Genomic DNA, 25569 nt, shown 5'->3' with positions numbered 1-25569 from the left:
AAGAGCCCTTAGCTCACACTTCCCACTTCTTTTGAGCACAAGTTGCACCTCTTTTCTCCTCTCTTTGCAACACCTGCCTCTGATTTGAACCTTGCTTCTAGGGTTGAAGTATCAAGTGGCTGGTGTCAGTGATTTCTATGGGTGGTTGAAAGCTTTGTTTTCATCACGTATTGCTGTCCCAGCATTTGAGAAACCTGGCAGGTGCCTGGTGTAAAAATGTCTTTCTGCGGTTATTGTCTGCAGCAGACTTTGGGTAGTTGAATATTGTATTAAAAGCTTCTGGAAATCTTCAGTTCCTCCAGCGTTTTTGCAGGAAGATTAAATTAATTCTGCAGCAGGTCATTCCAAATCTGTAGTAATGATATCCAGGCTGTCTAGACTGCTGTTATTTTCAGTCTATGGTTTTGATATCAACCAACTAATTAGAAGTGCGTGGCACCTACCCAGGCTTTTTTATTTGAGTCGCTTGAGATTCTGCTGTTAGATGAATAGTTTCAATAAGCCCATTGGATTCCTGATAGCTGGAACGTGAATATGTAACTTACTGGTTTTCCTCTCCGACTGTTTCCAGATGTGTGGCTCATTGCTTCTCTGCTATAAGCCACATGTGAAATTGCAATTGATTTTCCACACCATCAGGGATATTGCATCCCTCCCCTCCTGTATGCTCATTGCAGTGGTGGCTGGGGGCTCCCATGTCAGTGGGACAGTGGAATCCCCTGGAATCAGACCAAAACCTGGAGCGGATTCTGTTGCCCCTCTGACGTGCTAGGCACCAGCCGCCATTGGCTCATTGTGCTATGTTCTGTCCATATCTGTGGGTGCGGCATAGCTGCCGTGGGCGGGAAAGGGGAAGGTCCAATTCATCCGAGTGACCATTCAAGTGGGGTGAGGTTTATCTGAGCAGTCCTTAAAGATAATTTAAATAATTTATCCTTTGTATTTATTTATTTATTTGATTTATATCCCACCCTTCCTCCCAGCAGGAGCCCAGGGCTGTATGATTGTCCACTGCTATCCATGAAATGTCAATAGCCAAAGTGTTTAATGTTTGTTTTAAAATGGAAGTACTGATTAAAAGTGTTTAATTACTGGGGAAAGTATGAGGCCATAAAGGCAGTGACCAGAAAGTTTCCCCCCTTTAATTTTTCATGTGTTATTGTGCCATAATAGTCTTTCATTTAAGCAGCATTTCACTCATATTTTTTTTCCAAAATTATAAATGAAAAAGTGTTTTAGCAATAGTTGCAAGATTGGTAAAAAATTAACAGGGGAAAATGGTGCACACTGCAAAGATTATAGTGAGAACACCTTTTTTTAAAAAAGAGGGCAATCATTTTTGTTGGAGGCAGGATATTCTGCACATTCCTAATCCTGGAGATTCCTTACCTGGTACTTTGAATAAGTAGCATTGTGTTCATGGTTCCATGTCATTGCAGCCCTATTCAGTTGTTTTCTTAACTGCACGAGGGGATGAGCCCCATCCTGCAAGCTCCCATCACCATTCCTGCAGCCCCCCATATGTCGGGGCTGAATGTCTGCAATGGTGAGCCTGTCCTATTTGAACTCTCAGCACCCTTGACTACAGTTCCCAGGATTCTTTGGGGGAAGCCTTGGCTTTTAAAGTGGTATAATAGTGCTTTAAATATATGGCCCAAATGTGACCACTGTTTCCTAAATGGTCCAGGTTGTTATACTTTTTCTCTGCAACTGCCCCTCAAAAAGTTTATCCCCTAGATGCCTGAATGAGCTAAATTCCATATTCATGGCTTTCAACATTTTTTATGCAGGTGAGCAGTTAGTTCTAGCTTCATACATAGGTATTTGTTCACAGCTGATGCAAACATGCAGGTTTTTTTCGCACTCTGAAGTTATAGTGTATTGACATTTTGATGGCAGGTGCTTTGAACTACTTTTCTCTGGAGAATTTTGTCACCACTGTGAAGAATGGAGGTATTTGTGAAAGTGGTACGTTTACTGCAACACATTCCTAATTTGGGCTCAGCTCATGACAGACTTGGCTTCCAGCTCTCCTTCCCTGTTGGTCCTCCTTTTCCCAAGCAGCTTCTTCCCACAGTGAGGGAGGGAACTGCTGGCCAAGACGGTAGGAGGGATGCATGGGGATTGCAGTTTCCAGTGCCTCCTAATTCAAGGAATTGGGACGGCAGGCACTGGAAACAACAAGTTCCAAGCATTCTGGCCTCAATGTAGGCTCCCAATCATGTTGAAGAGGCTCTATGCCTTAAAGACGAGGCCTACCAGTTTCGTGCCACTATTCCCTACTCCACAAGGGTAGGCTTGTTTGGGGAAGGGGGGCAGCAGTGAAGACTGTAGGGAACTTCCATTTTCAACCCTAGTGCCACTAACAGTCTCTATTTGTCTCTTAACGATTGAGGCGGAGCCCCATGGCTAGTCTTAGAGCACAGTTACATGTGATATTAAATGTACAAATGAAATGTGACATTTTTAAAAACAGCACTGACAAAAGGCTGAGCAGCCTCAGGGGATTGGGGGGAGAAGAGAGAGTGAGTTTAAGTTTGATTATCCCCCATGGTTCCAACAAAAATCCCCCCCCACTCACTCCCAATACAAATACAGGCTTCATGGGGCTGATTTTTCATCAGGACCAAGGGGAAGGGGAACGTCCTCTTCATCCCCTGTGGCCTTCCATTCCTACTTAGTCTCCCCTGCAGCTGCTAGTTGAACTTTTTTTTAATGTGCACCTTAATTGCCTTCACACAGTTAGTGTCAATGTCCAGTTTAGCCCTAGTATGACTGGCTCCGCATCACAGCCGGACTCTTCTGAATCGGACTCCCAGTGGGGTGGTAGATTTTTGAGTGCTTCCACTTGTGAAAATAAATAAATAAATGTTCCCAGTGTGTTCAAAATGAGTGTATTAGGGAGAAAGCCTAGCTTAGAATCTTCTCGCTGGTCTGCTAATTTTGTATGTCCAGCAGTGAGTTTTTTTCGGGGGTGGAGGTGGGAGAGCATTCAAACACTGAGTACAACACCTGCTGCCTAAAGTGTCATAATCCACCAACAAAAGCCACAGCTGCTGCAAAATCCTGATGGGAAGCTTTCCATGTGACAGACCTTGGGATCATGTATGTTCTGCATTATCTAAATGGCATTGAATCATAGAGTTGGATGGAACCCTTGGAGACTCGTCTAGTCCAACTAGGGATGGGATCCGTTGGCTGGTTCTGCTTCGAAAGCATTCTATTGACCTAAAAGGCTCGTATCGTTTTGAGTTCTTTGTCAACTAGCCACTGCATTTACCAATCCATTTTTTTTCTCCTCCCCACAATATTGATGTTGATATTAATAATTTTAAAGGAAATATTTATAAATGAAAGGAAATATTGATAAAATTATCATTCTTAATATTTTAGAGGCAGATCTTTTTTAAAAAAAATAGCTGAGGGAAAATGCTGCATAAAAGTCTGATCTGCAATGATAGAGAATAAGTGAATTAATAGAAGATTCAGTACCAAGTCTGAATTGGGCAGAATTCTAGCACATCCCTAAGTCCAATCCATTGCTGAATGCAAGATCTACAATGCATGATGCAACCAATGTTTTTAAATTGCTTTTTAAAAATGTGTTTTTAAATTTGTATATTTGTTTTTAATGTTTTTAATTGTTGTAAACTGCCCAGACAGGTTTGGCTATGAGGCGGTATACAAATGAAATAAATAAATAAACAAACAAACAAACAAATAAATAAATAATGTATCCCTGACAGATGGCCATCTAGTCTCTCCTTAAATACCTCCAGCAAATGAGAGCCCACAACTTCCTAGTGCAGTCTGTCTGTTCCACTGTCAATCAGCTCCTCTGTGCAATTTCCACCCATTCCTTCAAGTCCTGCCCTCTGGAGTAACCAAGTTTGTGACAGTTAACAAGTTCCACCTTAACCTTAAATTTCCCAGGCTAACATACCCATCCCTCCTAGGACTTGCTTTCCAGACCTCTCACCATCCGGGTCACTTTTCCCTTTACAAGTTCCATTTTGTCAATGTCCAAATCAGACATGCATCCTCAGAGTGATTTTTTTGTATGCATGATAACCTGACTCATAGCAAATGTCATTCCTGAGACCATGTTGTGGCCCCCACCACAGGTAGATATTGTTTGCCTAGAAGTCTGAACTGGGAATTAAGTGTCCAAATCTCAGGTTTGCCATTCACAGTTTATGTGCTCAGTGTGGGAAATGCCAGTTGTACCCATGGCAAATATAATTGCTGAATAAAGTCAGGAACTAGGGATGGAAGGCTCTGCCCGATTTGGTTCTCTCTGTTTCTCATTTTTTCTAAACTTAAATTCTGTAAGTTTCTTCAGCAATTTGCATTTTTTTAAATACCATGAAAATTCATCAGCATTTTATTGTGAATTTCTCCTAATAAACACATTTTTGCGTGCCGTTTTGACTAATGTCCACATTTTTATGTGTCATTTTGACTAATGTCTACATTTGTGCAAGCAATTTCTACTAATTTAATGCATTTTGGTATATTATTTTTACAAATATATTAATTTTTATGCACATTTTAATACATGCATTTTTGTAAACACTGGTTAGAGAACTGCATTGCAAAATTCAGATAAGCGCTAAATTTGAAGGATGGCTGTGTTTTAGTTCTCATATTGTTTTAGAATGTGTGCATTTGATAGTTTCAGCTTTAACTGTGAACTGAATCAAATTTCTCCTCAATCCCTATTTGAAGCCACTCTAAATGTGGTGTATCAGCTGGGAGTGACATGGAATGCTGTAAAAGTTTTAACAGAGATAACAGACGAGGAATCATCTAATAGCCAGCATTGTCTTCACTTTTAAATATGTGTATCACCTAATCCTTGAGCTCCAGAATGTGACCCTTGCAGTCTTACTCAAATGTGGATGTTTATTGACCAATTCCCAATTCTTTGGTCCCAGAAGGGAGGGTCTGGAAGCTGTGGCCAGTGAAACAGCAGCAGCTTTAAGTAATTTTCTCTGTGTGGTGCCAAACCGTAACAAGACCCTGTGTGCTTCTTGCAAACACATGGTCCAAGCAAGAATGAGCCCTTGCCAGAATTCCAGTTTTAAGTGCAACACACAGCAAAATCCAGCATCCAGGCAGCCCAGCCTCAACAGGCTTTCATAAATACAACTGCCTAACTAAACAGAGAGTGATTGCAAGGCGATTCCCCCTGGGGATATACCCAACAGCTGCTTCAGTGCAGAGGCTGATGGATATGAGCATCTCAAGCACAAGAACAAGGCCCCAGCAGGCAGTCCAAGCTATGGAGTCCTACAGGGTCTTTGCTTTTTTCACCCAAGACAAAGAGCGTGGAGTGAAGCTGGACAGGAGCAAAGCTGGACAGGATCCCAAAGCATAAGGAGAGAGAGAGTGAGTGAGTGTGAGAGAGAGACAGAGCACTGCAAGAAACTGTTCTATTTCTAGGTAAATAAGAACTTTCTTCTTTGCGTTTCTTTGCTCCATTTCACTCCCACCCTCCTGCTTCACTCAGATGGAGGGAAGCAAAATTAGAAAAAGAGCCACTTACGGGGATTGTTTTAGGAAATATTGTTGCTTCCATCTTTTGGGTTCATTGAGGGAGGGTTCTGTGTTCCTCACCTGCACACTCTCCCCTTTTGCTCCATCTTTGGGAGGAAGGGCGGGGTACCAATTTAATAAATAAATGAAACAACACTCACACCCAGCCACCATCTTTCTGTTTTGATTGGGAAAGGTTCTGTTTGAGCACACAGAACAGCCACCATGACATCTGGTTTGGCCCTGAGTAAATAATGGCAGTAGAAATGACTGGAGACTTTTCTCAGATGTATCGGTGATCTCAGCTGTGGTATTATTGTTGTCCATGTAGAAAATAGCCATCAATTAGATATAAAAGCACATCACAGAGCTAGGTAAATGTTAACACAAAACTACTGGGGGATAATAATATTTGGAACTGTATCAAAAGAATGCCTTGCAAACTGAGATGTCTGACATCTTTATTTGTAGTTACTACTGCTGTCACTTAGTTAAGAAAATGCAAGTCCATTAAATCTGCATATATTTGTATAAGAGACAGGGAAAATAGTTCTAAAGAGAATACACAGTTGTTCAGGCATAGGGACGGGACAATTATTTGATGTGGGGATGCTCAAAAATTGCAAAGTGGGCATAGTCAAGCCCACATGACCCCTTGTGGGGAAGGCCCTCTGTGCTTTATTTGCTCCCAAGGAGAAGTCACCATGGGCCCCTTTTGTGCTAAATAGAGTCATCTGCTGCCTGCTACCCATTCCTCCAGGCAAGATTGTGTGTGCGTGCGCGTGCTTAGAGGAAGTAGGGAAGGGGGAATGGTAGCTAATCTGGCATTGTCAAGTGCAGATTGATTACTTGAAAAGCCCCTCACGGCTTTTCAGAAAACTAAACTGCACGTGCCAATTTATTTTGAGTGGCTTTGATTGGGTGTATGCAACATCCCTAGACGCCCAGCAGGTATCATCTTAGAGGAGGCTTCTCTCCTGCTTTTGCATGGAGAAGAGAGAACTTGCCATCTATAGCTTTTGTAACTATTTGCTTTAAAAATGATCGTGTGTGTTTTGAAAACTGCCCAGTTAAGCAGGGCACCTTTTTAGTAGACCAGAATAGTTTTCAAACCATTGATCTATTTTATAAATTTACTAATATCTGTAACCCTAGTGGTTACTGGTATCTCTGGTAAGATGTTTTCAGATTTCATTTATTTTGAAAGGTGACATTTTATCATGTTAGAACAGCCCATGTGTCCCTTTCCTCTTTCAACAACTTTCCTCTTTCAACAAGCCTTTTAAGTTGAGACCTATCCCAGTCTGCATCTGTGTTGGAATTTTTAACTTTAGAAAAATATATATATTTTTTAACCCTTTTTTACGATGTCTTTAACACTTTCTTTTTAAAAAAAGTTTTTAAAGTTGTTTCGTTTTAATGTATTTTAAGGTATGTTTTTATGATGTTTTAAAGTGTTTTTAGTGCTTTTGTTTGCCGCTCTGGGCTCCTGCTGGGAGGAAGGGCAGGATATAAATAAAATAATAAATAAATAAATAAATAAATAAATGAATAAAATGTGGCGCCCTCCAAATGTTTTGGACTGCAACTCCCATAATCTCTGACAGTTGGCCATACTGGCTGGGGCTGATGGGAGCTGGAGTCCCAACAACACTTGGAGGGCACCACATTGGCTGTCCCTTGTGTTAGCAAAATAGTGAAACACTCAAATTCCATTTTAGTGGCAGAGAAGAGAGATACTTACTCCAGAAGAGAGGGGAGGACTTATTCTTCAAGTTTAGCATATGTTTCAAGGCTCAACTAGTTGTTGTTGGGTTTTTTTTAGGAATTTGTAATAGAAATGCTGGCAGGGTTATATTTGAAGCAGTTAAATTGGTGTTATATTGAAGCAGTTAAATTAAGGGGAGGACAGGAAGTGGGCATACTGTATAGCTACAGGTTTTTTCATGATTGTTTTATTGCCTTTATATGTCATAAACCATTTTGGGGTTGTAAAAATGAAAAGCGGTTCAGAAATCTAATTTGAATAAAATAAATAAGTTGTCTGACATGAGTGTAGTAAATAAGGGGTTCAGATGACCCCCACCATGCGTTGATAGAACATGTGATCAGGGTAGCAGAACTGCACAGGTTTGCCACACTGCTGGTACGCTTAGTGGCCACCCTCCCCCACTGCCCACATAGGCCACATGTGAGTTGCTCTTCTTTTGTATGGGAGCAGGCGCTGGCCCTAGGTCCCCCACTATGGGCAGACATCAGTATGTGCATAAAGTCTCCTCACACGTTGGCTGAATGCACCAATGGTGGGTGGTGTTGCTACTGTGTCTCTTGGCAGCAGAAACAGAGATTGCTGATGTGACTTTGTGACTTCTCTCCTTCCAGTATTTTTTTCAACCTATGCAAAGGGCCTTGGAACTTGCTCATTAAATAAAGAGTCCTACAGAGGTCCTTCTCGGGGTTCTTAGTGTAGACTATTTTAACATGCAAATTAAAAGGTATCTACTCATGCAGCGTTGTGAATGTGGCTGCAAGGAAAAGCCTCAAAGATTCTCCACATGGGACAGCAGAGCACAGATAGGGGGGTGTCTGACAATACAGAAGTTTTATCAGCTGTGTTACTTTTGCAACGACCCCTTACCTGTAGAAGCCATTGCTTGATGCAATGAGGGGAGTTCATTCAAACTCCTCCATGAGCTGAAAGAATGTGAGAGGGTCACGATACATAATTGTGACACTACCACTGCACACATTCAGTGTAAAGGGTAGCCTGCATGTTGTACAGGTGTACTGTGATCATCTCAAGCATTTTTCCAATGTGTGATGGTGAGTGAACCTTCCTGTTTTCATCAAGCAATGAACATGCATGTGTGAACCTGCACATAGGGATGCGCGCACTTTATGTGCCAATTTAAATTCTAGCAGAGGAAAGTGTCCTGGATTATGCCCTCTAGGAATTTTAGATTAGTTCCCAGTGAATAAAAATGCGACAGCACAGAAAAGAAAGAGCAGGAATTATAGCTCCTCCAAAAGAGATGAAATGTTCAAGCCAAAACTTGTAGCTTTTCTAGTTCAATTCATGTACATTTGTGAAGCAATACATGAATGTGAACGAACGGGTGGGGGTGGGGGAAGAATGCTTATGTTAAAAGTCGTCACTTTTGAACATTCAAAGCAATATTCATAAGCAAATGTAATTAAAGTCAAGGAATCTTCTGCGTGATTGTACAGTACTGTCTGTTTGCATCTGGATGATTATTAGATTATAAAACATCCGAATGGGGGAAAGGGTAATAGGAATAACTGTGAGTCAATTGCACTAGCGTAAGTAAAATAAGATTAAAGCATTAGTCTTCTATGTGCTCGATTAACAAGAGGAATAAATACAGAACAAGTCATAATAACAGCCATGGGGTTGATTTCTTCTTTGCTTTACTGGTGTCATAGTGGGACTGTTTTTAATATGCAAATAGAAAATTCATTAATATGCCTGAGACACTGGGCGGGGTGTGTGTGTCAATCTTTATCATAGCTTTTGAATGGGGAGTTGAAGGTGGGAGAAGGATTACTGTTTATGGTGCGCGCTCTCTTCTTCCTTTAAACAGGGTTAGGAGTTTTTGGTACTCTTTCAGTTCAAAATATTGGACCTTGGTACACCATAGGAAGCAAAAGCTCTTTCAGGCCACTTTCAGCTCTCTTAAAAATTATCGTCTTTCTCTAACCTAACATGCAATAGGGATGTTACTGGTTGGCTGCAACTATGGCCACAATCTATCACAGAGTCAGTGCATTTAAACTGGTTGTGGACAGCAGTGCAATCCATGCCTCGGTTCTGCAAGGCAATAATCTGTATTGGTTGTATTTCACCCCACCCTGCCTCCAGTTTATTATTTAATTTTATTTAATGGTTCATCCCATCTCGGAGAGTAGATGTGCACTGCCACATTCCTTCACATGATGGCTATATGACCACATGCAGAAAGGTTAATGTGAAGCGAGCTTTACATGTGGCATACTGGCAGTTATTAATATTATCACAGGTTCTGGCACACTAATATGGCTGCTGACTCACTGCAGACGCGATTGCTTAAACTCTCTACACACCCAAAGAGACAGCCATCAAAGCTGCCTCTCCACTCATCCCTTTTGTCTGATAATAGATGAGTGGCATTGTTACCATTTATTAAATCACAAGAAGATAGCAGCAGCCTGCATGCAACCATCGTGTACATAAAGGCTTTAACATTTGGCTCTTGCCACAAAATGATTTCACCTCCTAATGAAACACCTATTTGTACACAACAAAACCCATTAACAAGTCATGTTGAAGCCATAACAGACAAATATAAATTACTCTGATACATTAATGGGCATTGCAGAATAATTAAACTTCTGTTCAATGCACCTCACTTAACCAGGGTTGCTTTGCAGAGAAGGATTCCTTTTCATTACCCCCGTGACCTGAAATGGTTGCTAATTTATAATCTTCTTCTGTTTCCCAACAGGGTGATATCCAGCAGCTCTTGATTATCGGAGATCCCAGAGTAGCCTACGACTATTGTGAACATTATAGCCCAGACTGTGATTCCCCTGTGCCCAATGCTCCCCAAGCTCAAGAACCTCAAGTTGATGAGGTGAGTAATGAGTCATGTTTTATTAGATTTATTGCACTTTTAATGGGTATTCTGGATTCATGTTCTCAGAGCATTTGTTTACAGTGGAAAGAGAACGCTTTCCTTACTAATACATGTGCTTAGCCATCTCTCTCAAATGCTTTTTAAAATGCTGCCTAACATTGCTCTCTGTAGATTGTGTTTAAAAGAACAGTGAACTATCACTTTTTCCATAAAAGAATCTGATTCTACACACCTGTATCACTGTATACGTAATTTCATAATTTAATCCAGAATTTCATTTTGTTAGCTAAATTTATTTATTTATTTATTTAATTAATTACATTTCTAGACCGCCCTATAGCAGAAAGCTCTCAGGGCGGTGTACAACAAATAAAATCACAATTAAAATATGAGCAAGTGTGGAAAAAAAATATATATATAGTACAATTATAAAACATTAATAAAATTGCCATTGAGATTTAAATTAAGATCATATTAAGTTTAAAATGTTAAATTAAAATATTTAAAAATTTACAAAATTTAAAAAGCCTGGGCGAAAAGGTAAGTTTTTACCTGGCGCCGAAAAGATAACAGAGAAGGCGCCAGGCGTATCTCGTCTGGGAGGGCATTCCATAGTTCGGGGGCCACCACCGAGAAAGCCCTAGATCTAGTTGTTGATCTCCGGGCCTCTTTATGGGTTGGGACCCGGAGAAGGGCCTTCGACGTCGAGCGTAGTGAACGGGTAGGTACATAGCGAGAGAGGCGCTCCATCAGGTATTGCGGTCCGATGCCGTTTAGGGCTTTATAGGTAAGAACCAACACTTTGAATCTGGCCCGGAAACATATCGGTAGCCAGTGCAGCTGCGCCAGGACAGGTGTTATATGGTCAAATTTCTTTGTCCCAGTGAGAACTCTGGCCGCAGCATTTTGCACTAGCTGAAGTTTCCGAACCGTCTTCATAGGTAGCCCCACGTAGAGTGCATTACAGTAGTCCAATCTAGAGGTTACCATAGCATGGATAACTGAGGCAAGATGCTCCTTGCTCAAATAGGGTCGTAGTTGGGCTACCAGCCGGAGCTGGTAGAATGCATTCCGTGCCACCGAGGCTACCTGAGCCTCAAGTGTATTTACATTATCCTCATACTCTAGGTGTTGCAAGTGTATTTATAATTGACTGTGCCCAGACCTCATAAAGCCCACCTTCTGAAACTTTTCATATTATTCAAGTTTCTTCCATTTTAATGGCTTCCTAAACATTACTTATAGAATCAGAATAGTAGGGTTGGAAGGGGCCTATAAGGCCAGTCGAGTCCAACTTAAAACATACTCTTTCTTAGAAGGGTAAGTGCTTGTGATTTCTGTTGCCCAACATAAATGGCTTTTATCTGCCTTGAGAGATTCAGAATTGATCCTTCACATGCTCCCAGTGCACACTTTAATGTCATTTATTAAGCAGGAATTAGAAGTAGCCTGGGAGGTGATGCAATGGGTAGACACTGGCCACTGCTGTTGAGTGGTGACCAAGAGGTAAAAGAGCCCAGATCCTTTCCAGTGAGTATCATGAGGCAGTGGGTGGCTGGGTGCTAGGGATGGAAGGATCTGTCAATTCCAGTGTTCTCAGTTTCTCATTTTCCCAATGTTGAATTCAGTTCTCTATGTTTCTGGAGCAACTGGCAATTTTTTGTAAAAAAAATTGTCATGAAAATTCTCCAGCATTTTAGTGAGAATTAAATCGACTAAACACAATTTTGTATGCAGTTTTGCCTAAGGTACACATTTTTACAAGCATTTCCCCCTAACTTATTGCATTTTATTATGTCATTTTCACTATATATTCATTTTTATGCACACTTTCTCCTAACATATGCATATTTGAAAACATTGTATAGTTGGGAAAACTGCATTGCAAAATTTGGCTACGTGCACATGTCAAAGGTTGGTTGTGTTTCTGTTCATGTTTCAGAAAGTGTGAATTTGATAAATTCAGCTTTCAGTGCGAACTAAATCGAATTTCTCCCCTATCTCTACTGGGTGCATGCATATTTGACCTCTGAATGAGATAGGATGGGATGGTCACTATTAGTGCCTTTCTGCTGGGATCTGATCTCAGCTCACCTCTAACACAACTATGGCAACATGACTTTTATTATCTTGCTGCAGAGCAGTACAGAACTGATGTTAGCCATTATTATGCAGCTCCTCTGAACAGAGTGAGGATGGGAGGGAGTATGGTCCCCATAAAACTCCATTATTACTATGAGGAGTTTTTAAAAACAGACTGGGAACAGAAGCTTGCTGGGCACTGAAACCCTTCTTAGCTCACTGGCATGAGCTGCAGTTTGTGCTACAGATTGCTTGAACAGAAAATTGTGGTGACTTGGGAGGGGAGAACAAAGTGTGTAACTCTAACCTATCCCACAGCACACTGAGGCTTTAAGAAGAAGCAGGACTACCACTGCATCTGCAGCCCTGTTGTGCGTGGCAGGTGGAGAGGGCGCAGACAGATAGCTGTGACAGTGTGATCATGCAGAAAGGTTTGCTCAGGATCCAATGACTCCTGGGGTGGCTTGTCCTCACTCCACATATGGAAAGCCCTGTTTGGGGGCTTTTTGCTGGCTGCCGCCGGCGGGGATACCACTGGTGGCACCTCCACCTGTCTGCACATTTGGCGGGTGGAAGGGGAGCTCCACATCAGCAGGGTGACACTGGCATCACTCCGCAGGCAGCAACTGATGGGAGGCCAATGAGCTAGCAATGTTTGGCAGAGGGACAGCCGGTTGCCTTGCAGCCTGGCACAAAGAGGGTTTGGACTAATATTCTGTTAGTGTACAAAATTTGTTGGTCACGGATATGTGTAAAAGGGTACAAAAATGCAATTGGCAGCTAAAAATTGGCCTTGATGACTGGGTTGCTGAAGGAAGCAGTTTCATTCTCTCCTCCCATGTGTCCTGTATTGTGTTGGGACCTCCTAATCCTCCCTCAGATATATGATTATGGAATTTGCCTCTGCTGAATTTTGCCTAATTCTTTGAGGTTTGTCTTTTCTGGATATGTTCACTAGAGTGTAACTCAAAATGCTGGGATCCATTACATTTCTGGATTTTATTTTCGAACTGGGTGAGGGGAAATTCCTCTTACCTTTCCTGTCTTCTCACATACAAAAACACACGACAGTATCAGTAAATTTTTTAAAAGTAACTCTTCCCTTTCCCCGCCTCACAAGATTCTCAGTTTTTAAATTTTATTTTCCTTAAGAGTGCAAATGGTGGTATAGTGTTTTATTGCTAGCTTTACTTATCCATCTCATGTGGGACCATGGATACACTAATTCTATTGATTGGTATCTTATAGAAATGTTAGAATCTTAGCAGGAAATCTGATTAAGTTGTATATTTGCTCTCTATTGTTTTTACTGAATACATTTTAATTGCAATGGCTTGTAGCTAATGCAGATAAAGGATTTCATCAGTGTGTGTGGCAAAAGAATTCCTTCTGAAAATCAAATGGAGTGGAGCCCAAGGGATATTGAGATCCTCGGACAAAACTTATTCCTACTTTATTCCTAACTGCAGTCAACAGCTCCTCATTAGAGGAGGGGTTCCCAGGTCAGAGGCTGTGGTTTCCAAAGTAGGATTGAGCAACACTGCCTTGAAGAATATATGGGAGGGTTCAGAATATACCAACAAGCACAGGATTTCACCTCTCACTGAGACAGGTCTTTGTTTCTCCGTCTTTGCAGGCTGACTTCTAGAAAAATATGTCTGGCTTCTATATTTTTCCATCTCTATCTATCTACTTATCTGTCTGTGTGCACGCCTGCATATACCAACTTCTTTGTGAAACACATCCCTTAACCCACCAAGTGATTTGTGCTCCACTCTTGGATTTTATCCTGGGGAAGTGAATGTATCATTAAAGAAGTTCTGATTTCCCCCAAATGTCCCTTGGCATTTTCTCACTTCTATAAACAGGCGCATTGCTACTCCCATTGCTGGGTAAGCATGGAAACATGCCATTTTGAGCTGTGGACTACCACACCTGCTCATGCAGTGTTCCTGCTTGCTCTAGTCTTGTTCACATGGCTCAAATGTTGCAGCTTACATGAACAATTCAGATGCTTCCAAGATGTGGCCCCATCATTGGAAAATGTCAAGAATAGAAACACAAAAATCAAATCAAATCCAACACAGTTAGGAAAAGACAATTGGCATCTGTCAAGAATTTGCGCGGCACTTCTCAGACAAAGTCGCTCAGATTCGCTCTGACTTGGACGCTAAAATTGATACAGTCTCTGCGGATGTAACTTTGGTGCCTGTTTGTCCAATTAAAATGGATTCTTTTCAACTTGTTCTGCCCGAGGATGTGGACAAGATCCTTGGAGCGGCGCGTGCCACCACTTGTGTACTGGACCCTTGCCCTTCCTGGCTCATTAGAAGTACCAGAGGGGGACTGGTCAGGGGAGTAGTTAATGCCTCTCTACAACAAGGCAGAATTCCATCATGCTTAAAGGAGGCAGTTATAAGACCACTGCTGAAAAAGCCCTCCCTGGATCCCTCTTTACTAGGTAACTACCGGCCAGTCTCCAATATTCCATTTTTAAGCAAGATAATAGAGCGTGTGGTGGTTGCCCAACTCCAGAGATTCCTGGATGATACGGATGATCTGGATCCATTTCAATCTGGTTTCAGGCCTGGCTATGGGACAGAGACTGCTTTGGTCGCCTTGGTGGATGACCTACGCAGAGAACTGGGGAGTGTGTCTCTGTTGGTTCTACTGGACCTCTCAGTGGCTTTCAATACCATCGATCATGGTATCCTTCTGGGATGCCTTGCTGAGAGGGACTTGGGGGCACTGTGTTACAGTGGCTCCAGTCCTTCCTGGAGGATCAAACCCAGAAGGTGGTACTGGGGGACTCCTGCTTGACCCCCTGGCCATTGACCTATGGGGTCCCTCAGGGTTCAGTTTTGTCCCCCATGTTATTTAACATCTACATAAAACTGCTGGGAGAGGTTTGGTGCCATCAGTATGCCGATGACACTCAACTCTATTTCTCTTTTCCACCTGAAGCCAAGGAAGCCGTACAGGTCCTAAACCAGTGTCTGGCATCAGTGATGGACTGGATGCAGGCAAACAAGTTGAGATTAAATCCTGATAAAACAGAGGTACTCCTGGTCAGTCGGAAGGCAGATCAGGGAATAGGGATTCAAACTGTGCTGGATGGGGTCGCACTCCCCCTGAAGTCTCAGGTTCGCAGTTTGGGTGTACTCCTGGACTCAGCTTTGAATTTGGAGGCCCAGATTACTGCTGTATCCAGGAGCACATTTGCCCAATTAAAACTGGTGCACCAGCTGCACCTGTTCCTGGAGCTTCCTGATCTGACTAGGGTGATGCATGCCTTGGTTACATCCCGCTTATACTACTGTAACGCGCTCTACGTGGGGCTGCCTTTGAAGACTGTTTGGAAACTTAAATTGGTACAAAGAGTTGCAGCCAGAGTGTTACCCGGTGCTGGTTACAGGAACCATACAACTCCCATGTTACAACAGCTCCACTGGCTGCCAATTCGTTTCCGGTCACAATTCAAAGTGCTGGTTTTGATCTACAAAGCCCTATACGGCTCAGGTCCAGGCTATTTGACAGATCATATCTCCCTATATGAATCTGTCTGGGATTTGAGATCTTCAGGTGAGGCCCTTCTTGTGCTCCCCACACCTTCGCAAGTACATATGACGCGGACACGAGATAGGGCCTTTTCGGTGGCCGCCCCTAGGCTATGGAACTCTCTTCCAAGTGAGGTGCGATTAGCTCCCTCCTTGCCATCTTTCCGGCGACAAGTAAAGACTGTTTTATTTCAACGGGCATTTGGGATAGAGAACGACCAGGATTAAGTGTCATAGGATTGGTGACTATAGTATATGATTTTATTATTTTAAATTGTCCGCTGTTTTTAACGTATGTTTTATGGTTTTAATTTTTCTCATAGTTTAATTCTATTTTTAATTGTATATTTCTGTATGTTTTAATGGTGTTGTTTTTTAGTTGTAAGCTGCTCTGAGTCCTATAGGAAAAAGGGTGGGGTAGAAATAAAGTTTATTATTATTATTATCTGTAACATAAGGTTGCAGGGTAGAGTGCTTCTCGTTATGGTCTCAGCCAGCCAGCCAGCCAGTCACACGTTTTTCTAGGATACTCCATGCCATCCTCTTCTTCCAGTTTTCAGAAAGGCCCTCACCAGCATTCTGTGACCAGTGAACATGCTCAGCCCTCATTGGATTGATTTTGGGTTGTTGGTGCTCCCTTAGGATGTGTGTGTATCTATATCTCTGTATAACTTTTGCACCCCTTGAGCATCTCCTAAGCATGTTGATGCCTTCCTCTTGTTCCTCGGTGGACTCACTTCGGCTACAGTCCTGTTGGCACTCACCAGCTCAGTTTAGTTTGCCAAGCTGTATGTGCTTGATGTAATCTATGCCAGAGTGCAGGCTTTCTATCTATCTACAGTGCTGGTGACTGGGAATCCATAGAATCTTTTCCAGATTTTCAGAGGAGCAAACTTCATTTTTTTAAAACACACATACCCTGTCCCTTGAATACTATCATATGCCATGGAGTTAGCCATGGATATCCGTCTGTTTGGTCAGTGTGGTCCTCATACAGTGAAGAGAAGGGGATAGGTAACGGAGAAGTCGGTGATGGAGAAGGGTCTTTGTAGGAGATGAAGGAAGGATGGAAGAGGATTGTACCATATATTTCCACTTGTGGCATTTTGTAACAGAGAGTGCCAGTAAGGACTGTATTCTTACAAAAAGTCAATGTAGCTCAATGTTACTGACTGCTAGTAGTCTTCTGGGGGTTTCAGAGATGGGTCTTTCTAAGTTCTACCTAGAGATGCAGGTAGGATCTTCTACAGTCAAAGCATGTGCACTGCCACTGAACTATGGCCATTCCCCATATAAGCCACTGCAGTGGCTAACTGAGATGATGTACTAAGGGGCTGCCCTCCCTACCTCCCCAGAGTCCACAAGCTAAATGCTTACTTCTGTGCTAATGCACAAAGTGGGATCCAGGAAGACTCATGAGCTCCTGGGTAACCTGAGACTTATGAATCTCAGTGCATGCCAGATTGATGAGTCTCGGCTTTACATCTTACAGGTGATGTGTAAAAAGTAGAAGCATGTGTTTCTGCACATCTGTGTCTTGTATGAATCTAACTGAGGTTTTGAGTGATACTAATTGAATGAGAATTAAGTAATATTCATTGATTTGTTATTTGACTATTATTTGATAAGAACTGTGTATAGAAAAATTATTGCTAATGGCAGGCCATCATGCTGAGAATTTAGTTTTTGCCTCATGCTACTGCAGAGCTATGCACATTTCAAATATCATTGTATAAACCAGATAAATTGTGGTTTGACAAGGAATTCAGAAGTGGTACCATTAAGACAAATTCTGTCTTAGGGATCATTATGAGAAGGATCAAAAATAAAACTGACAATACCTGATACCTTTATGGAAATCTATGGTGGGATGTCATTTAGAATAATGTATTCAATTCTGATCACCTCACCTCAAAAAGGATATTGCTAGAAAAGGTGCAGAAAAGGGCAACCAAAATTATGCACAGTGTGGAGAAAGTTGATAGAAGTTTTTCTGTCTTGCTGGAGTCATCCAGTGAACCTGAGTGTTTAGGACAGACAAAAGGATGTACTTTTTCACGCATTGTGGAGTTGCACTATGAAATTTGCTAAACAGTGTTAAAAATGATTAGGCACATTCATATATATATTATTTTGTTTCTCCTTTGGTTTTTTTGTATTCTCCTCCCCTACACCCTAGTAGAATATTTTTATTGCTGTTTTTTAAAAATTTGGTACATTGAAAATGTTAAATATTAATATTTAAATAAAACAATAGCAGCCTTTTGAATGTGAACCTCTCTCTCCCTTAGAAGCTTTTGAAAAATCTCAGCATTGACTTTTGTAAATATTCCCTCTGCACTGTAAACTCAAATGCACTGAACTGTGTCCAGACAAATCACATTTAGCCACATTTCAGAAGTCAGAGATGTGGGGGGGGGGGAAGACCTATTTAGTCATGTATCCCCCCGGCTTACTCAAAGCTGGATTGTTCCCCGTAGAATATATTCTAGTGAGCGCAGTCCAGTCTGGTTTGAAAAGGCCTCATAGCAAAGGCCCTTCATTTCTTTGCTTGGAACAGTATCCCACAGCCTCATAAATCTCACAGCCTGACTCGAGATGGAGAAATTGCTCCCAAATGGGAGCTCTGCTTCATTTGTTTTGGCTGTGTCCCAATTGCAAGGATTATGCGAGAGAAATAAAAGAGATGCCTTTAAATGAAATACTTTGTAAGAAGTGAAGATACCAAGTGAAGCCTAGCCGAGCTCTTTTGAGGGACTCTGTGCGCTGTTTTTTTTTTTAAAAAATGCAATGCTAATTGAGCCCATTTTTTTCCTGCATGGACTAGCTGACTTGCTAAATCTCTGCTTCCTTAGAGACACAGATCATATGAGGCACCATTTTCATGTCTGGCCTGCAGGATTTAGCTGTACCTGTAGGGCTGAAATCTGTAGAGATAATAAACTTTCTAGTTAGGAAAGCATTTTAGTGTATTTCCCGAGGGCAATTAGAGTAATGAAACTCATAAATATTCCAGGGACCATTGATTTTTGTACAGTCCTTGGGAACCGACCTCGTCAATGCAGCTTTACCTCAAATGATTTAATTTGATAAGGAGTTTGCCCCTAAGTTGTGCTACATGGAATAGGAGGGAGGCAATCAGCTGAAGGGGCTCCTTTTTCAGAAACTATTTAGAGTTCTTTTCCTGAAGTCTGAGGCAAGTAGGAATAGGTGAATCCCATCAGTTCTGATCCAATTTTAGTTCAGGCTTACCAAAGTCTGCCTCCTGTCTGCTCTGTTATCTAGGATTTAGCATGCTGGGTGACTTTGTTCACTAATAGATGTTCCTGGACATTCTGACACAGCTCATAATGATTCAAACAGAACCCAAAATCCATTGGTAATTCTAAATATTTCCATACTTCAGTAGCATCTATTATTTGCAACTTTTTTTTTAAAAAAAAGAAGATAACACAGGAGGCAAATATTAACTCTAGAAGCAATCCATAAAATTGTTGCTATTTAAATTAGAAAGAAAATGGTATCATAAATGCATGTTGTCCTGGGCTGTTCCCCAAGCTGGTGCTATCCAGATGTTTTGGGCTACAACTCCCATCATCCTTGCCCATTCTCAATGCTGGCAGGGGCTGTTGGGAGTTGTAGTCCAAGCATGTGGAGGGCACCAGATTGGAGTAGATTGTCACAGAGAAAAATAGCAGCAGGCTGTTCACCTGGGGTGCCTTATAGTGATGGACAGATCAGTCTTCTTGCAGTCTATGTCACTTCCTCATGTGCTCACTCATAAGTCTTTCTTGGCCTGTTTCCACATTAATCTGATTTTTTTTAATTAAAGAAAGCATGAAAATGTGCATTTACAGTTGTATTTTTTTGTCAAAATGTGCATTTCTGCATGGATTTTAATGTTTTTGAGCTATGTCACAACATTAGTAGAAATGTGAAATCTGATAGATAGTACATTGTAATCTGCCCATTAGTCTGGAATGTATAGATCAGGTCAGACAGTAATGGAATTTGTGAAGATTGAAAACCTAAAGCATCCCTAATGTGTGACCTCCCCCCACCATAGAAAATGGCAGAAAACAGGCACATGCAAGTATTAACTTACAGCATGCTTTATCGTTTATTTATTCATATAATTTGTAAACTGCCCAGAGAGCTTTGGCTATTGGGCAGTATATGAATGCAATAAATAAATAATAAATAAATATGTTTATATACAGCCAGTTATGAGGGCATTTCAAGGTGAGGCCCAGTAATATCATATAATACAATACAAAATTATACAAATATAGTGAAAATCAATTTTAATCAAGCAATCAGTAAGAATACAGGCATACCCCGCTTTAACATACGCAGTGGGATCAGAGCGTGTATGTAAAGTGAAAATGTACTTAAAGTGAAGCACTACTTTTTTTTCACTTATTGATGCATGTACTGCACTGCAGTCGTCATATATGGGCATAACTGATGTAAATAACACATTTATAACTAAAATAAACATAAAATAAAATAAAGTAAGCTTACCTTTAATGTCAGCTGGCAGATGCGAAATGGATGAACAAAAATTTACATGTATTGCAGGAAGGATGAAAGAGAGGGCATATCTTCTACTTCATAAGTCGAGTCGTCAAGGGCTAGACGCTTTCTTGCTGGCGACTTGGATGGACTACCTGAAGTAGGAGTAGGGCTTGGGGCTGATGTTGATGCTAGAGATGGATCAGTGGATGTTGATGGTCTGGGAAATTGACTGGGTGCTGCTGCTGGCCTTTTGAGAAAGTATGTGTCTAAGGAGGTTTGAACTGTAGCTCTTTTCTTTTCCCTGTAGATTTATTTGTAACAGGCATAAGCCCCCGAAATGTTTGCATTGACTTTGGAACTTCTTTCAAAGTCCCTATCATGCTTTTCAAAAAGAGCCATGGCGCTATCAAGATGATGGAAAGCTTCCAAGAGAACTTTTGAAGTTAGGCCTTCAGGCTGTTCCATGGTCTCATCCTCATCTGGCACATTTTCTTCCTCTCTCTCCTCTTCAAGTTCAAGAAGATCTTCATTGCTGAGGGGTTCAGTATGGGACGCCATAAGTTCAGCAACATCTTCTGCCTCCACTTCCAGCTCTAACTGCCTTGCCATCTCTACAATATTTTCAGTAACATCAGCTACAGGATCTTCAAAGGCTTTGACATCATCAAATAACTGTGGGCATAATTTTTTCCAGGCCCCTTTCATTGTTGTTTCCTTGATGTCATTCCAAGCATCTCTTATAGTTTTGATGCAATCCAAGATGTTATAGCTTTTCCAGAATTTCTTTAGGACTTCTTGCCCTGTCCCCTCTCCATTTGCTATTGCTGCAATACACTTGCTGAAGGTTCTTTTCAAGCAGTTCAACTTGAAGGTGGCTATGACACATTGATCCATGGGTTGCAGGAGTGAGGTGGTATTCGGTGGTAGGAATTCCACTCGAATGTTAGGGTTCAGTTCATCTAATGTTCGAGGGTGGCCAAGAGCATTGTCTACAAGGAGCAAAATTTTAAAAGGGATATTGTTGTCCCTGCAATAGGCTTTCACCTCTGGTACAAAGCAGGTGTCAAACCAATCTTCGAAAACGGCTGCAGTCACCCATGCTTTTCTATTAGACCTCCAATGCACTGGAAGTCTAGTTGTAACGTAATTCTTTAAAGCTCTAGGGTTTTCCAAACGATAAATTAGCATAGGCTTTAGTTTCAAGGTACCAGAGGCATTGCCACCTAACAGAAGGGTTATTCTTTCTTTAGCTGGCTTGTAGCCTGGCATTGTTTTCTCCTCTCTGGCGATGAAGGTTCTTGCAGGCATCTTTTTCCAGAACAGCCCAGTCTCATCCACATTAAAAATTTGTTCTTTGGAGTAGCCTCCCTCTTCAATAATTGTGGCAAGGTCGTGTGGATAGCTTTCTGCAGCCTCGTATCTGCAGCAGCTGCCTCTCCTTGCACTCTGATGTTATGTAGGTTAGACCTCTTCTTGAACCTGTCAAACCATCAATGGCTTGCAACAAATTCAGCATCCTTCACTACCTCACCTTTCTTAGCCTTCAGGTCATTGAATAGGCTTAAGGCCTTACTTTGAATCATTGCCTGGCTTACAGGAACCTGGCTGCAGTCTGATTTTCTATCCAAAGTATTAAGAGTCTCTCCAATCTGCAACAACACTATCCCTTTTTCTAATTTTTGTTGTGTTCACTGGCGTAGCACTCTTAACTTCTGCAATAATTTTTTCTTTGCTCCTCCTGACTGTGCTAACTGTCGTTTGAGTGAAGCCTAGCCTTTGGCCTATCTCAGCTTGAGAAACACCTTCATCAGACAGTTTAATCATTTTAAGCTTCATATCTAAGGTGATAGATTTACAACTTTTCTTTGTATCTGCCATTATGTACTGTACTGTAATACTGTACAGTACTGTACTGTACAGTACTGAAGGCAAGGGAAAACAATACCAACACACACACACACACACCCCACACACGCTATTGGGAGTCACAAGCCAGCAGTAGCAAAAGCCAGAACTAATGATGGGCAGAGACAGAGAGAAAAAGCAGGAAAGGAAGATGGGACAATGGAGAGGTATAAAATGGGACAATGGAGAGGTATAAAATGAAATCAGGGTGATCTAAAGAATTTTTTATTTTTTATCACAAACAATTACAGTAAAGCAGATGGGACAATGAAGAGGGAGAGGTATAAAATGGGACAGTAAAATAAAATCAGGGGGATCTAAAATGAAATCAGGGGGATCTAAAAAGCACGAGGTGCCCCCCCCCCACACACACACACTGCCGCCACCAACCTAGGCCAGGGCAGGCAGAGCTCCGATCGCTCTTTACAGTACTGTAAAGTAAAGTACTGTACTTAAATGTAAAATAAAATATCTTTAAATGATTACAGTACTGTAAAAGGTTCTGTCTCCAAGGCAGCAGCAGCTCAGTTTGCTAGATCGCTCAGTCGCTCCACTCAGATCGCTCAGATCGCTAAGAAGATGACGCTTCACAACGCACGTGGCACGTGGAACGCAAGTTCCGTCAGTGTCCGTTATTGCGAAGCATGTATGCTAAAGTGGGGTATGGTGGAGTATGGAGCATGTACGTTATAGTGAGGCAATGTTAAGTGAAGTGACGTTAAGCGGGGTATGCCTGTACTTACAGTGCTGTAACATTATTCTGAATTAACATCTGGCAAAGGCCACAGTGAACAAGATAGCTTTTAGTATGTGCTGATATTGTGTCCAAGTCAGTGCATGCCTTATTTTTTTTTGGTGGCGGGCAGGAAGGTCATTCCAGAATATTGGTGCCACCACAGAAAAGACCTTCTTCCTGGTTGTCCCTAGATGGACATCTGCAGAATGTGGCACAAGGAGTGCCTCTGACGATGATCTTAGTGACTGGGCAGGTACATAATTTCATTATGCAGAGATGGGAGATGAACATTCTGATTAAGGTGTACTTTGTTGTAGCAGTCTTCCATATAGATCACTTTCAAACACTTGCCAACCTTGTGATCCTGCTTGCAGTCTTGAGCTGTTTCTCTCCACCATACCCATAATGTAATATATGAGGAGCAAGCACTCTGTGAGGAAGCTCAGACATCCTTTCTTCCTCTTTCTTGAGTGTGTGTGCACACCTCAAAGATTACACTCATTACATGCTGGAAGACATCCCCTCCTTTACATGCTGTCTTATCACCTGTGAGCGAGTACTTCCCCCCATGGAATACTTGAAAATTGCTAAGGGACTTAGCAGACTACTTAATGCTTTTTCTGCCCATTGTAGCAAGTGTAATGTGTTGTGCTAGATGCTGCATGGTTTTTAAATTCTATTTTTATTTCTTATATGTTGTATTTTATGTAATACAATAAAATACAATATAAGAAATAAAAGAAGCAATAAAAATACGATCAAAAATCAATGTGAATATTTAATGTAATGGATGTGCCATCATCTCCCATCTTCAGCTACAAATCTCATCGATCATTGGTGCTCCACGGACCACAATGTGGAAACTCCTGAACTAATATATAAACCTTGCCTATTTTGAATTTAGTGAATCCAGGCACGTCTTAAAAACGTCTATTAAATTGTCATCTGTCTTAAGCCTGGTTCTAATAAATCCATCCTCTGGAACTCTTTTCAAAAGCAAAGTTGATTCAAAAGTTTAAAATATTTTGCCCTTGCAATACCTAGAAAAAAATACACTTCCAAAACAAGGTGGATTTTTTTCCCCCGCTTGGAAAATTCCCTACAGTTCAGCTTCTTCCTTTTTACGTTGGTGAACTGCTTCTTCTAAAATGCATCTAATGAAAAAAACAGTTCTTTTCATTGGAACTGCATATTGATCAAGTTGTGTAATACAAATAGGCTTCTCTTTCTGGTAAAGAATGCATGAGGTCATAATGGAAATGTAGTGTTGCATCAAAGAATGCCAGGTTTTATTCATCCCTGAACTTTGCATCAAAACACCCATCCGTGTGCAATAATGATTACGAATGGATCTTTATTAGGAAAACATAGCTTTATTGTAACATCAGACATTCTAAAGAAGTGGCAGGAGGGGAAATATGTTTTCACACTTCTGATGTCATGTTAGAAAAGAAACTTTATGCAAATTGTTTCTGCAACTGGAGCTTGGACAGTTCCCTCCCCTTCACCTTTTTTTTTTTTGAAGTTACATGGGAAGCATAATACAATTTGCCTTCAGTTCCTTTCCTGGATTTTAGCCGTCTGCCTCTTGCTGGTCAGTTTAGATCCAGACTGAGCTTTGAGGCCTTGGGTCATAACAGTGACATTCTTATGTGATAGAACTTTGATACCCAAATCCTGCTGTGAATGTTCTTGTCACAAATGGGGCACTCTTCACTTCCATCCCACTGAGAAAGGCAGAAAAAGCTCAATTCCTGGCAAAATAAAGAAAGGCCAAAGCTGGGGCAGAAGCTCCTGTCTATGTGTCCAAGGATGTTGGGTACAAGGGAAAACTGGAGTTTCTGTGGGTGCAAGCATTCATTCATTCATTCATTCATTCATTTATATCCCACCCTTCCAGTCCGCTACACATGAACACCATCATCTAGGACTTCAGTCCTTGCTGTGGCTTTTATTTGCATTGTAGCTAAGACTTCTAAGGCCTTGAGCATGATGTCTCTGCAGTATGGAAGAGCTTAGAGGCCCAAGGGCTCCTATATGAAACTGTCTGTGACTCTGATCCTTCATAAAATCAGAAGGCTCAATGAACTAAAGGGTAAAACTGAAAAACCTGCCTAAAGGCAGGTTCCAAATATGATCACAACCATCCATAGATTAACTGCCCCCAAGCTACATTGGAGAGAAACCATTGCTCACTGGTAGACCTCAGACTTTCCATGCAGAAGGTCCCAAGTTCAATTCCTGGTATTTGCAATTAAAAAGAATCAAATAGCATGTGATGTGAAAGACACCTGAAGCATTGTTGCCCATTAAAGAGTGGGCAGTGCTGGGCTAGATGAACAAACAATATAATATGCCTAATCTAAGGCACCTTCTGATATGCTAGAAGTAGCAAACAAAGCATACCAAGATGCCTATAGAACAGAGAGTTCCGGATTACCCATCCAGGGGAGCCAAGACACATGTTACAGGGAAAGGCATTTGGGTCTGCCAGCAACGTTGCAAGTTTCCTGATTTGATATTTTCAGTGACTGCATGAAGACACCAGGAACATTATCACAGCAAACACTCATTTCTGTAAAATAATAGATATGCTACA

The 25569-nt window shown here is 41.4% G+C and overlaps 1 protein-coding gene and 1 pseudogene across 1 annotated transcript in view; one reads left to right on the top strand and one right to left on the bottom strand.

Annotated features, from left to right (window-relative positions):
• COL11A1 (collagen type XI alpha 1 chain) overlaps positions 1 to 25569 on the top strand; it is a 352651-nt gene that overhangs the window by 97826 nt on the left and 229256 nt on the right. The window contains exon 5 of the mRNA XM_061633852.1: positions 10041 to 10169. Coding sequence (XP_061489836.1) covers positions 10041 to 10169 — 129 coding nt within the window. The remainder of the gene's footprint in view (positions 1 to 10040; positions 10170 to 25569) is intronic.
• On the bottom strand, positions 12601 to 22189 carry LOC133386472 (tigger transposable element-derived protein 1-like; annotated as a pseudogene).

This window comes from Rhineura floridana, chromosome 6, assembly GCF_030035675.1.
Source record: "Rhineura floridana isolate rRhiFlo1 chromosome 6, rRhiFlo1.hap2, whole genome shotgun sequence".
In the NCBI taxonomy this organism is placed as follows: Eukaryota; Metazoa; Chordata; class Lepidosauria; order Squamata; family Rhineuridae; genus Rhineura; species Rhineura floridana.
Note: the sequence above shows the minus strand (reverse complement) of the source record. Positions and strands in the feature narration are given on the sequence as shown.